Genomic DNA, 13,950 nt, shown 5'->3' on the forward strand with positions numbered 1-13,950 from the left:
TAAAACTTCAAAAATTTATGTCTGATTTTATATTGTTCCAAGTCCACACTAAAACACTCAAAAACAAAGTCATTGGAACTAATATCACCACTCATCCTTTTCTCTTGCAGCATTCCAGGTACTCATTGTTGCCTCTTCTTTAGTCGAACATGTAACCCGTTTTTCATATTCAAAAGAAGAGACAGACTATACGGCGGCTCCACCATCTTCTCTGGCGTCCCACCACCGCCAACCACCTCAATCTCAAACTCATGCATGACAGCCACAACCACAGACTTCATCTGTAAGTAAGCCATCTCTTTCCCTAAACACATTCTAAACCCCCCATGAAAAACCGGATACTTATACTGATCTAACTGTTGGTACATCCCATCATCATCCAACCATCTTTCGGGTTTAAATTCCCTACAATCGGACCCCCACAATCTCTCCATTCTCCCCATTGCATAAGCCGAATAATCAGCAAACCACCCTTTTCCTACGAATGTACCATCGGGTAGTATATCATCATCCACCGTCAGTCTAGAGTTTATTGGCACTGGTGGAAACAGTCGCATAGACTCTGATAGAGCCGCATGTAGGTAATACAAATTTTTCAAGTCGTCGAATGTGAGATTTAACGGATGAATTGTTGGGTTAATCGGTTCAGTTTACGAATCACGGGTCGACACGTTATCGGATCACTGGATAATGTGTTAGAGTGTATTAATTTGCAAAGTGGAATGCATGGAATAATAAGTCTTCACGTATGGAGGTTGCATGGCTGGTTGTTGAAGACTAAATCATATGGGTTTTATATTTAAGGTTTTATTTAATAATATTAATTAGATAGAATTTGTAAAAGGGTTGACCGAATTATATGGTAGTTGGTGGTGCACGTTGGAAGGTGGCCAGTAGCTTTTACCGATTCTTTAGGTTAATATTCTCACGTTGGTTTAAGTGTATGGCTATATATATTAGCCTAGTTGTTTAATGAATATGTACCCTTTTCTTTTATTATTGAATACAAGTCTGCAAGTTTCCTTCATTCTTTGCAAGTTACATATCCCACACAAGTAATACATACATTCGTGAGTTTTTGTTTGAGTGTATAGCTAGTGTGTTGAGGGGCCTGTAACCAACATTTGGTATCAGAGCCTAGGGCTCGTAGGAAGCGGGTTTGAAGATCGGAGGAAGCCTCCGCCACCGGCGGGTGTCTCGGTCGGTGGAGGGCAGGCATAAAAAAGGGTCTAGCCCGTCGTTGCGGGGCAAACGCAGCAGGAAAATGGGCTGTTTCAGGATAGCAGGTGGCTGTTCGGGACTGTGTTGCAGCGTTAGACGGAAGCGTTAAGGTGTTTCGGTAGGCCGTTGTTGTGGTAGACGTACCGGTTAAGACGACGGGGGTGACCGGTGATAAACACTTGTGTTTCGTGGCTGTTAGCGATGTTCAAAGAAAGAACGGGGCTGTTCGGTTGTTAGTTGCGGGTTTGCGCGGCTGGTATACAACCGGTGATAACAGTAGATGGTGAGAATGGTTGCCTTGATCGGCTTGGTTCGTGATAAGAGGAGACCGGCGGATGTGCGTAAAAAGCGAGCAGAAAGGATCCGTCAAAGCAGGTGGCTTTGGATTCGTCTCGTTTTGCAAGGTGAGAAAACGTTAGAAGCGGGTGGCTTGTTTTCTTTGTCGGTGGAGAGCCTCTTGAACAAAGGTGATTGGAAAAGGTAAAGAATGGAGAAAACACGGTGACATTATGGCGTTGGAGTTCAATCGTGTGGCTTTGGATGTGACCGGGGAGAGGTCGTTGATCCGTGATAAGTCATGATGTTAGTGAACGGTTTCCAACGTGATGCCATGTGACATGTTACAAGTGTGGTGATTTGTTTCGGGTTGAACCGAGAAGGCTTTGGACGTGACCGAGGTGAAGGTCGGGTGTCCGGTAGAAGTCGGGATGGTTCGAGAAGAGATGGTGATTCGGGTGTCGTGAACGAGTGGTATGAACAAACCGATTAAGGGGGTGAATGTTGGGTTAATCGGTTCAGTTTACGAATCACGGGTCGACACGTTATCGGATCACTGGATAATGTGTTAGAGTGTATTAATTTGCAAAGTGGAATGCATGGAATAATAAGTCTTCACGTATGGAGGTTGCATGGCTGGTTGTTGAAGACTGATCATATGGGTTTTATATTTAAGGTTTTATTTAATAATATTAATTAGATAGAATTTGTAAAAGGGTTGACCGAATTATATGGTAGTTGGTGGTGCACGTTGGAAGGTGGCCAGTAGCTTTTACCGATTCTTTAGGTTAATATTCTCACGTTGGTTTAAGTGTATGGCTATATATATTAGCCTAGTTGTTTAATGAATATGTACCCTTTTCTTTTATTATTGAATACAAGTCTGCAAGTTTCCTTCATTCTTTGCAAGTTACATATCCCACACAAGTAATACATACATTCGTGAGTTTTTGTTTGAGTGTATAGCTAGTGTGTTGAGGGGCCTGTAACCAACATTTGGTATCAGAGCCTAGGGCTCGTAGGAAGCGGGTTTGAAGATCGGAGGAAGCCTCCGCCACCGGCGGGTGTCTCGGTCGGTGGAGGGCAGGCATAAAAAAGGGTCTAGCCCGTCGTTGCGGGGCAAACGCAGCAGGAAAATGGGCTGTTTCAGGATAGCAGGTGGCTGTTCGGGACTGTGTTGCAGCGTTAGACGGAAGCGTTAAGGTGTTTCGGTAGGCCGTTGTTGTGGTAGACGTACCGGTTAAGACGACGGGGGTGACCGGTGATAAACACTTGTGTTTCGTGGCTGTTAGCGATGTTCAAAGAAAGAACGGGGCTGTTCGGTTGTTAGTTGCGGGTTTGCGCGGCTGGTATACAACCGGTGATAACAGTAGATGGTGAGAATGGTTGCCTTGATCGGCTTGGTTCGTGATAAGAGGAGACCGGCGGATGTGCGTAAAAAGCGAGCAGAAAGGATCCGTCAAAGCAGGTGGCTTTGGATTCGTCTCGTTTTGCAAGGTGAGAAAACGTTAGAAGCGGGTGGCTTGTTTTCTTTGTCGGTGGAGAGCCTCTTGAACAAAGGTGATTGGAAAAGGTAAAGAATGGAGAAAACACGGTGACATTATGGCGTTGGAGTTCAATCGTGTGGCTTTGGATGTGACCGGGGAGAGGTCGTTGATCCGTGATAAGTCATGATGTTAGTGAACGGTTTCCAACGTGATGCCATGTGACATGTTACAAGTGTGGTGATTTGTTTCGGGTTGAACCGAGAAGGCTTTGGACGTGACCGAGGTGAAGGTCGGGTGTCCGGTAGAAGTCGGGATGGTTCGAGAAGAGATGGTGATTCGGGTGTCGTGAACGAGTGGTATGAACAAACCGATTAAGGGGGTGAATGTTGGGTTAATCGGTTCAGTTTACGAATCACGGGTCGACACGTTATCGGATCACTGGATAATGTGTTAGAGTGTATTAATTTGCAAAGTGGAATGCATGGAATAATAAGTCTTCACGTATGGAGGTTGCATGGCTGGTTGTTGAAGACTGATCATATGGGTTTTATATTTAAGGTTTTATTTAATAATATTAATTAGATAGAATTTGTAAAAGGGTTGACCGAATTATATGGTAGTTGGTGGTGCACGTTGGAAGGTGGCCAGTAGCTTTTACCGATTCTTTAGGTTAATATTCTCACGTTGGTTTAAGTGTATGGCTATATATATTAGCCTAGTTGTTTAATGAATATGTACCCTTTTCTTTTATTATTGAATACAAGTCTGCAAGTTTCCTTCATTCTTTGCAAGTTACATATCCCACACAAGTAATACATACATTCGTGAGTTTTTGTTTGAGTGTATAGCTAGTGTGTTGAGGGGCCTGTAACCAACATTTGGTATCAGAGCCTAGGGCTCGTAGGAAGCGGGTTTGAAGATCGGAGGAAGCCTCCGCCACCGGCGGGTGTCTCGGTCGGTGGAGGGCAGGCATAAAAAAGGGTCTAGCCCGTCGTTGCGGGGCAAACGCAGCAGGAAAATGGGCTGTTTCAGGATAGCAGGTGGCTGTTCGGGACTGTGTTGCAGCGTTAGACGGAAGCGTTAAGGTGTTTCGGTAGGCCGTTGTTGTGGTAGACGTACCGGTTAAGACGACGGGGGTGACCGGTGATAAACACTTGTGTTTCGTGGCTGTTAGCGATGTTCAAAGAAAGAACGGGGCTGTTCGGTTGTTAGTTGCGGGTTTGCGCGGCTGGTATACAACCGGTGATAACAGTAGATGGTGAGAATGGTTGCCTTGATCGGCTTGGTTCGTGATAAGAGGAGACCGGCGGATGTGCGTAAAAAGCGAGCAGAAAGGATCCGTCAAAGCAGGTGGCTTTGGATTCGTCTCGTTTTGCAAGGTGAGAAAACGTTAGAAGCGGGTGGCTTGTTTTCTTTGTCGGTGGAGAGCCTCTTGAACAAAGGTGATTGGAAAAGGTAAAGAATGGAGAAAACACGGTGACATTATGGCGTTGGAGTTCAATCGTGTGGCTTTGGATGTGACCGGGGAGAGGTCGTTGATCCGTGATAAGTCATGATGTTAGTGAACGGTTTCCAACGTGATGCCATGTGACATGTTACAAGTGTGGTGATTTGTTTCGGGTTGAACCGAGAAGGCTTTGGACGTGACCGAGGTGAAGGTCGGGTGTCCGGTAGAAGTCGGGATGGTTCGAGAAGAGATGGTGATTCGGGTGTCGTGAACGAGTGGTATGAACAAACCGATTAAGGGGGTGAATGTTGGGTTAATCGGTTCAGTTTACGAATCACGGGTCGACACGTTATCGGATCACTGGATAATGTGTTAGAGTGTATTAATTTGCAAAGTGGAATGCATGGAATAATAAGTCTTCACGTATGGAGGTTGCATGGCTGGTTGTTGAAGACTGATCATATGGGTTTTATATTTAAGGTTTTATTTAATAATATTAATTAGATAGAATTTGTAAAAGGGTTGACCGAATTATATGGTAGTTGGTGGTGCACGTTGGAAGGTGGCCAGTAGCTTTTACCGATTCTTTAGGTTAATATTCTCACGTTGGTTTAAGTGTATGGCTATATATATTAGCCTAGTTGTTTAATGAATATGTACCCTTTTCTTTTATTATTGAATACAAGTCTGCAAGTTTCCTTCATTCTTTGCAAGTTACATATCCCACACAAGTAATACATACATTCGTGAGTTTTTGTTTGAGTGTATAGCTAGTGTGTTGAGGGGCCTGTAACCAACATTTGGTATCAGAGCCTAGGGCTCGTAGGAAGCGGGTTTGAAGATCGGAGGAAGCCTCCGCCACCGGCGGGTGTCTCGGTCGGTGGAGGGCAGGCATAAAAAAGGGTCTAGCCCGTCGTTGCGGGGCAAACGCAGCAGGAAAATGGGCTGTTTCAGGATAGCAGGTGGCTGTTCGGGACTGTGTTGCAGCGTTAGACGGAAGCGTTAAGGTGTTTCGGTAGGCCGTTGTTGTGGTAGACGTACCGGTTAAGACGACGGGGGTGACCGGTGATAAACACTTGTGTTTCGTGGCTGTTAGCGATGTTCAAAGAAAGAACGGGGCTGTTCGGTTGTTAGTTGCGGGTTTGCGCGGCTGGTATACAACCGGTGATAACAGTAGATGGTGAGAATGGTTGCCTTGATCGGCTTGGTTCGTGATAAGAGGAGACCGGCGGATGTGCGTAAAAAGCGAGCAGAAAGGATCCGTCAAAGCAGGTGGCTTTGGATTCGTCTCGTTTTGCAAGGTGAGAAAACGTTAGAAGCGGGTGGCTTGTTTTCTTTGTCGGTGGAGAGCCTCTTGAACAAAGGTGATTGGAAAAGGTAAAGAATGGAGAAAACACGGTGACATTATGGCGTTGGAGTTCAATCGTGTGGCTTTGGATGTGACCGGGGAGAGGTCGTTGATCCGTGATAAGTCATGATGTTAGTGAACGGTTTCCAACGTGATGCCATGTGACATGTTACAAGTGTGGTGATTTGTTTCGGGTTGAACCGAGAAGGCTTTGGACGTGACCGAGGTGAAGGTCGGGTGTCCGGTAGAAGTCGGGATGGTTCGAGAAGAGATGGTGATTCGGGTGTCGTGAACGAGTGGTATGAACAAACCGATTAAGGGGGTGAATGTTGGGTTAATCGGTTCAGTTTACGAATCACGGGTCGACACGTTATCGGATCACTGGATAATGTGTTAGAGTGTATTAATTTGCAAAGTGGAATGCATGGAATAATAAGTCTTCACGTATGGAGGTTGCATGGCTGGTTGTTGAAGACTGATCATATGGGTTTTATATTTAAGGTTTTATTTAATAATATTAATTAGATAGAATTTGTAAAAGGGTTGACCGAATTATATGGTAGTTGGTGGTGCACGTTGGAAGGTGGCCAGTAGCTTTTACCGATTCTTTAGGTTAATATTCTCACGTTGGTTTAAGTGTATGGCTATATATATTAGCCTAGTTGTTTAATGAATATGTACCCTTTTCTTTTATTATTGAATACAAGTCTGCAAGTTTCCTTCCTTCTTTGCAAGTTACATATCCCACACAAGTAATACATACATTCGTGAGTTTTTGTTTGAGTGTATAGCTAGTGTGTTGAGGGGCCTGTAACCAACATGAATATGGTGGGTTGAGGTCATTAACATAGATATTTCTTTGTGGATCATGTGTTTACAATGCGGGTGTCCGTCTAATAGCCAAAAGAACCATGTGAGTGCAGTTGAAGTTGAATCTTTACCAGCAAGTATGAAGCTGATGATAATGTCTCTCAAGAACTTCCTCCTTTCTTCATCTTCAAACCCCATATCCCAACTTGAAGCCATGAATCTCGATAACAAATCTTCGTTAGTTTTGTCACCAATTTGTGTTTCTTTTGATTTGATTACTTCCATAGCGAATTCATTCACTGTTTCGATTGCTTCTTTGTACTTCCTCTCGCTCCCGATGTTGAAAAACCTTGCGAAAATGAAAGAAAAAGAAAAAGAAAGATCTTTTATATATAGAAGGAAAATTACTAACATACCCTCATGTGCAAGGCACATGCAATATTTAACTGAAAATTTTAACCAGGTTATGGTTACAGGACGTAAGGCGTATTTTCCAAATAAAGGAGTATAGCTGTAATTATTGAAGTTAAAAGCTATCCATTGCAATCCGGTACAAACATAAAGAACGAGAAGTGTAATTTACCCAAAAGAAAACTATAACATGGTACGAATTTTCGGAACAGGTATAAATACTTAAAGGGAACTCTACCAAGGAGCTAGGAAAACATAGTACAATACAAGAACAAAAACAACTAAAACTACACCAGTCACTCCATTTTAGTATCCACGTATTTCCCCAATGTTTCACCATATAAAGGAGTTAGCTTTAGTAGTCTCCACCATACAACATGGTACGTGTATACAAAACTACATATGGTGTCACATTTTTTCTTTCAATATGGTATCGACGGATTTTTAAGAACTTTTTTGGACATATAGCGTCTCCTATAGGCTTCTTACTTTTACCATACTAATTAGAGATGTTCACGGTCTAGTAATTTTGTGGTATTTAGGATAAACCGTGATCCAAACCATTTGTATCAGTTTTTCATTATGGTAAACCGAAACCGAATCGTTAAACATTAAAACCAAACCAACACAACCAAACCAAACCGAATTGCGGTTTAGACTTTGGGCCCTTAAATAAAAAACAAATATCTTAGGGTATAAGAAGTGGTTAAACACTTGAGAGTGGCAAACTAAAAAATCAACCAATGAGAGTGTGTCATGTCAAAGTGGTAAACAATGCTCAAAAGTGTTGACAATATTAGACACTTGGTAAAGTGGTAAACTGTTAAAAAAAAAAAGAAAAAATGTGTGATTGGTTGAGATTGGAATGGACCCCACCCCACACTATCCTCTCTCTCACACTGCCCTCTCTCTCATGATTCCCGAGCGGCAATATGTCACCGAGCGACAACCAAACCGACGCGGCAAAGGGGTTTGCGGCGGTGTTGTCGCGCGGCAAACTACTTTGCCACTTCCATTTACCTCACCACACCGTATACCCTTAGAAACTTCTAACATTTTTATGCTTAGGAAACTTTCTTCTATATACCCCATCATTAAACATATCTTTTGTGTTCTACCCGATGAAAAAAAGTCTTTATCTATCAACAATAAAAAAACAAACAAACTCGTATTCATACTGTTTTAAATACTTATCCTAGTTCTATTTTTTTTATTAAACCTCTTGTGAAATACAAACAATGACATCTACACAATATTATACAAAAATAGATTCATTAAAATTTCAAATTTTAAACCAATCAACCAATAGATAAAAAAAAAACCGACCATTAAAATCAAACCGCTGACAGATTTGTACGGTCAGAATTTCAAACAGAATTGCACACGATACCTTCCGGGTGAGTATATTTTTTCAGATTTAACCCTATTAATTTTTATAATATTTACGACACCTCCCGGTTCTTACCTCCGACGGTCGGACCAGTCAACCGGTAAGAAGACCGGTTCGACGTCCGGTCCGGTTCTGAAAACATTGCATATATCGCTAACATACCTCTTTAACTTCCAAACCACCGGCAACGGAGACATGAACCGATAGGAAGTATGTTCCACAGCAACATCAAACGCTTGAACAAACAACAAACACTTAGGATCCTTAACACCTGAAGTCAACAAACACGGGTCAACCCCAAAGGCAACGTTACATATGTTATCAAAACCAAACTTCTTCAACACAAGCTGCAAGTCAACTGTACAATTTCCAACCGACAAAAGATAAGGAACCAAAGAGTTTGATATCTGCAATCGAACCGTATCCGATATAAACACTCTTAAAGCTTTAGTTTTGAACTCATGACTTGCAACCTTTCTTTGAGAGGACCACATGTCACCGTCGGAGTTGAATATGCCGTTGCCGAGGAGTTCATGCAAGACGGTGGTGTAACGGTGGCCTTTGATGTAGTTAAGGAAGTTGTGGCGGAGGAGGTGGTGGAGGTTGGTGGGGTTGGCGGTGCAGATGCCGTGGGAGAGGTGGAGGAAGCCGTTGACTTGGAGGGTGAGAGATGGGGTGGTGGAGAGCATGTCGGTGACCCAGTCGTGGAAGCGGTGGCGGTTGCGGAGGAAGCCGATGAGGTTGCCGATGAGTGGGTAGGATTGGGGACATGGTGTGGTGGTACGGTGACGGGGGAGGTGGTGGAAGATGGTGGAGAGAAGGAGGATTGGTAGAGAGAGGATGAGGAGATAGAGGAGGTTGGTGGTGATTATGTCGAACATTTTTGTCAACGGTTTTGTGGATAAGTGATGATGTCGAACATTTATTTTATATGTAATTCTATAAACTATATAAACTAGAAGGGTAATTCGGTCATATAAATTGATCGAACTGTATTTCTCGTTAATAGAAATAATGGATGAATTAGTTAACCGAGTGGATTAAAATAGCAACGGTAAAACTTTTTTTTGACTCACAGACGAAAAATGAAACCTTTGGACTAAACTGTCAAAATGACTCAAACCACAGGTACTAAAATGACCTTTTACTCTTTTTATTAGGGTGTACGGTGTGGGAGTCGGCAAAGGGCGGCAAACGGGTTTGCCGATCGGCAAACACCGCCGCCGACCCAATGCCGACGCGGCAAACAAAAGCAATCGGTGACAACTTGCCGACCCGGGAACAATGAATTTTTGACCGTTGGGGAATGTTACAACGGTAATAATACCGTTCAAGGTAAAAAAAAATTATTTTTTGTTTTAAAAAATTACACTATAAATACTAAACCAACTATCTTCATTCTCATCCACTATTTAAAACTTTTAAATATTTTGAAAAATTACACTATAAAAAATGGAAGGCTCAAACAAGGGTGAAGGCAAGAAGAAAATGGTGTCCGGTTCGAAGTCGAGAGCTCAAGATAAACGTGGTTCGGGTGGTACTAGTGTCCCGTTTCATCCGCACCTTGGGTTTGCGAATCAAACCCAACCTTCGTTTTATTATAACCAACCCATGCATCAACCTTTCGGTTATGATACCTAACCCACCCAAAATTGGATGCAACACGGTCCGACGATGACTCGACCCGGTTATTATGAATACTCCCTAGAAGCGCAAAATGCTTTTGACCCGTTTGCTTTTCAAACCCCAATGTCACAATCACCGAGAGACGTACAACATGACTCCGATGAGGAGTTCGTGCAAGAAACCCAAGAACAGGAGTTAGATGATGATGATGAAGATGTTGCGGTTGAAGAAAATCTCGTGAACGAAAATGTAGCCGAACCGGAAAGAAAAGCAAAAGCCAAACGGGAAACTTGGACGCCTAGACAAGACGAGGCGTTAGCAAAAGGTTTTGTTCATTGCACTTTGAATAAAAAGAAAGGAAATCAACAAAAGGCGGATGGGTTTTGGAAGAAAGTTCTAAACCACTACAATGAAACGGTCGGAGGAAGTAACCGAACCCACCACCAAGTTCGCTCAAAATGGATGACGATGCAAACAAAAATTAACACATTCAACGGTCTATTTCATCAAGCGGTAATTTTTTTTATACGGTTTAATTTTTAACGAAATATTTGGATTTAGTTGTTGATAATTTATTATTTTAGTATCGTTTACGTCCTAGCGGGAGTGACGATGCTTATGTAATGAAACAAACGCTAAAGGATTACAAAAGCAAAGAAAAAATTGACTTCGCTCATATTGCGGCTTGGGAGGTTGTTAGAACAAATCAAAAATGGTCGCCGGTACCTTTGTTGAATGAAGAAAGCTCCGGTTCGGGTTTAAAAAGAAAGTCTTCGGATTCAGGAAATTATACACGAGGATCACCGAATGTCGAAATCTCGAGCGGATTCGGATTCGATATTCCCGACATAAACGAGGATCCTTCACCACCACTGATGAAACAATGGTTAACCGGGCAGGGTTAACACACTGGTCTCGTCAAGAAGGGTTAATCCCTTCCTCTCGAGGATCGCTGGCTGGATCACCGGTGTTTGATCTCCTGCACAAGGAAACAAGCCGTGACTCGTAACAAGGAGGATGGGGTGGGGGGTGCTCCTTGTTACCACTCTCCGGCGTGAGAATCAGTAGTTTGCTTGGGAAGCAAAGTAAGATAGTAGTAGTAGTGAGAGAGTTGTGAGAAGATACCTCAAACCTGGTTTGGGGTTGGTATTTATAGCCGAGGAGTGAAGGAGGATGATGATGGATGGACTGACAACGTGCTGCACCCTTTCAGGTGTGTCAGGCTCGTCGGTTATGGAGGTTACGCCACGTCAGTCCATTGCTTACGTAGCTCTGACAGGTAACTGCCATTGGTGCCACTTGCACTGTGGTGTCAGTACCACTTGCTTGAGTACATAGGATGCGGTGCAAGCCGCATCGCTACGTGCGGTAACATCTGAAGTTACCGCGTCTCCTACTTGTGATCAAGGAATACGCGAGATGCGGTGCTAGCCGCATCGTCGTCTTGCCTGCATCCCTTGTCGTGACGAAAATGTCCGTATGGTGCGGTGTCAGCCGTACCGCTACGTTCATCTTCTTCTATGCCTAAGGTAAGGCTTTCCTGTATTGATAGAAGTGTTCACTGGATGCGGTGCGATGCCGCATCGCTGTGAATACTTCCGTTTTCATACACCAGATGTGATGCTATGTCGCATCACTCTACCGTTCTCATGTTCCATGTAAGTCCTTCTTTGTTACTAGATAGATTGGATTCAACCCTTGTGTCGACGCGTTCCCGCATGGGCACAAGTAGGTTGTTAGTTAGTGGGGGTTTTGATAAGGGTAATGGTCACTCGCGGTCCATGCTGACGCGAGATCCGGGACCATACCCCTTCAACCACCAAGACGACAAACGAGAAAGGAGAAAAAGGACAAAGGGCCGTCTTCAAGAAACGAAGATCCAAGAGATATAACACACAAATTCGAAGAGTACAAGGGCATGAAAAAAGAGATAATGGAAATTAAACGTATACGAGAAGAAAAATATTTGACCTTGGCGGATGAGCAACGAGAGGCGTTGCGACAAACAAAGTTCGACAAGGACTTGGAGACGTATAATCGGCCTACCGACAATGTTCACCCTGCGATGTTGGAAATCACACTCGCTAGAAAACGTGAGATCGCAAAAAAAATATGGATGGCCTTGTGATTTTTAGTTTTTTTTTAAGTTAGATTTTATTTAAAATGTAATGTTTTATTTTTATTTAAGATGTAATGCTTTATTATTCAATATATAAATAAGCAACAACTTTGTGCATATCTTGGTTGTACCATGAGCTTAGGGAGCTTTTCAAAAAAAAACTTTGATTTTTCACTTTTAACCCAAGAACTTTCATATTTTGTATTTTAACCCTTTTTAATTTTTTACTTTTAATCCAAACTTTTCCAACTTTTATAATTTAACACAACACTTTATTATTTACAACTTTGGACACCCATATTTTTTTATCTTTCGCAAGTTTTACGTTTCGTTCTAAATTTTGCAAGTTAACACGTCGTAGCGTGCATGTGAGGTTCAACGTTTTTTGCTCTATTTTTTCATATTTGACAGGCCCGTCACAACGTGTCCCTTTTTTCCTTTTTGACAAGTTTGCTGCAACAGGCGGGTCCTAGATCAACTAAGTTATTATTTTCTACGTGTTCCATTTCTGGTTAATTTCTTCGCATTAACACACTGTAACGTGTGTGCGTGGTTCAACGATTTTAAATCTGCTTTTCGTTCAGTGTAATTTTTCCCAATTTTTCTATTTTATTTTTACGATGTTGAGAGTCGATGCCGTTGTGACATTGGTGCTACTTGGCACTGTTTTACAAACGATTTTAACCTATTAATTTTTTTTACTAATATTTTGTTTTGGTTTACCCCTATACTTCCTTTACTTAAAAACTATTTTTTACGTGCATATTTTATGTACGGGTAGGTATAAATATGATTTGTTCTACAGTCTGACGTAAACTTTTTTTATAGACGAGTCAGGTCAAATTCAATACGTTTTCGTTTAAAGAAACCATTTTTACGTGCATATTTTTATGTACGTTTTGGTATAAATTCAAGTTGTTCTACGTTTCGATGTAAACTTTTTTGGGAAATGATATAGGTCAAATATAATATTTTTCGTGTTTATTTTATGTATGTTTCGTAAAGTTTGTTTCGAACCGGGTGGAGTCAAATTATGGTTTCTTTTTCTCCCTTTTTTTTTCGAAAGCTCTAATTAATCCCTTTCGATTACATGTGCAGATTTTCCTTCATACCCATTACGTTTTCTACGTATGAGTTGGGTCACATATAATACATTATGATTGTTCGATGTGAATTTGTTTTACTTTATGTTTGATCAAATCACAATGCTTGTACAGGTTACATTGAGTTCAACTGGATACGTCGAAATGTGTGTTTTCATATGGTTAATGCATCATATAACGTTTGGACCAATTCATTCGATGTTTATTATGTACACGCGCCGCAACGCGGGCGGATCTTAATCCTAGTTTTTAATTAAAATGTAATGCTTTATTTTTATTTTTAAAAAGTTTATGTTTTTTCCATTTTATCTTAAATATAAAAAAAAACAGAAAATAAAAAAAAAGTTTGCCACTCAGCAAGTGTTTAAACCATTGCCAACATTTTTCAGCAAAGTTTAAACACTTTTGACTGATTGACATGGCGCGCTCTGAGTGGTCGGTTTTTTGGTTTGCCACTTCAAAGTGTTTAACCACTTCGTACACCCTTATGAAGTATGTTTTGGAAGAAACTAGTATCTAAGACTTCTACTATGCGATTAGACCTTTAAACTGAGCAAAAATTAAACATAAAAACATTGAACCACGTATGCGTATTGCGGCGTCGCAAAAGTTAGAGCAAAACGTAAAATATATAAAAGAATAACTAATAGAACCAACGCATTACGACGGAGCCGTTAAACAAAAAAACAAATAACATAAAAACGTTGAACCA

The 13,950-nt window shown here is 41.8% G+C and overlaps 2 protein-coding genes across 2 annotated transcripts; one reads left to right on the top strand and one right to left on the bottom strand.

The window, feature by feature from the left end:
• On the bottom strand, positions 1–9,295 carry LOC110899750 (cytochrome P450 94A1). Its single transcript, XM_022146639.2, has 3 exons — positions 8,553–9,295; positions 6,588–6,938; positions 1–609 (listed from the first exon to the last, which is right to left on the bottom strand). The coding sequence occupies exons 1-3, from the start codon at positions 9,269–9,271 to the stop codon at positions 123–125; spliced, it is 1,557 nt and encodes a 518-aa protein (XP_022002331.1). The 5' UTR covers positions 9,272–9,295; the 3' UTR covers positions 1–122.
• A 769-nt stretch (positions 9,296–10,064) lies between these two features.
• LOC110901961 (glutathione S-transferase T3-like) lies at positions 10,065–12,608 on the top strand. Its single transcript, XM_035982412.1, has 3 exons — positions 10,065–10,529; positions 10,601–10,772; positions 12,547–12,608. Exons 1-3 carry the CDS (start codon positions 10,065–10,067, stop codon positions 12,606–12,608), a joined length of 699 nt encoding a protein of 232 aa, XP_035838305.1.
• The last annotated feature ends 1,342 nt before the right edge of the window (positions 12,609–13,950 follow it).

Source organism: Helianthus annuus, chromosome 13 (assembly GCF_002127325.2).
Source record: "Helianthus annuus cultivar XRQ/B chromosome 13, HanXRQr2.0-SUNRISE, whole genome shotgun sequence".
In the NCBI taxonomy this organism is placed as follows: domain Eukaryota; kingdom Viridiplantae; phylum Streptophyta; class Magnoliopsida; order Asterales; family Asteraceae; genus Helianthus; species Helianthus annuus.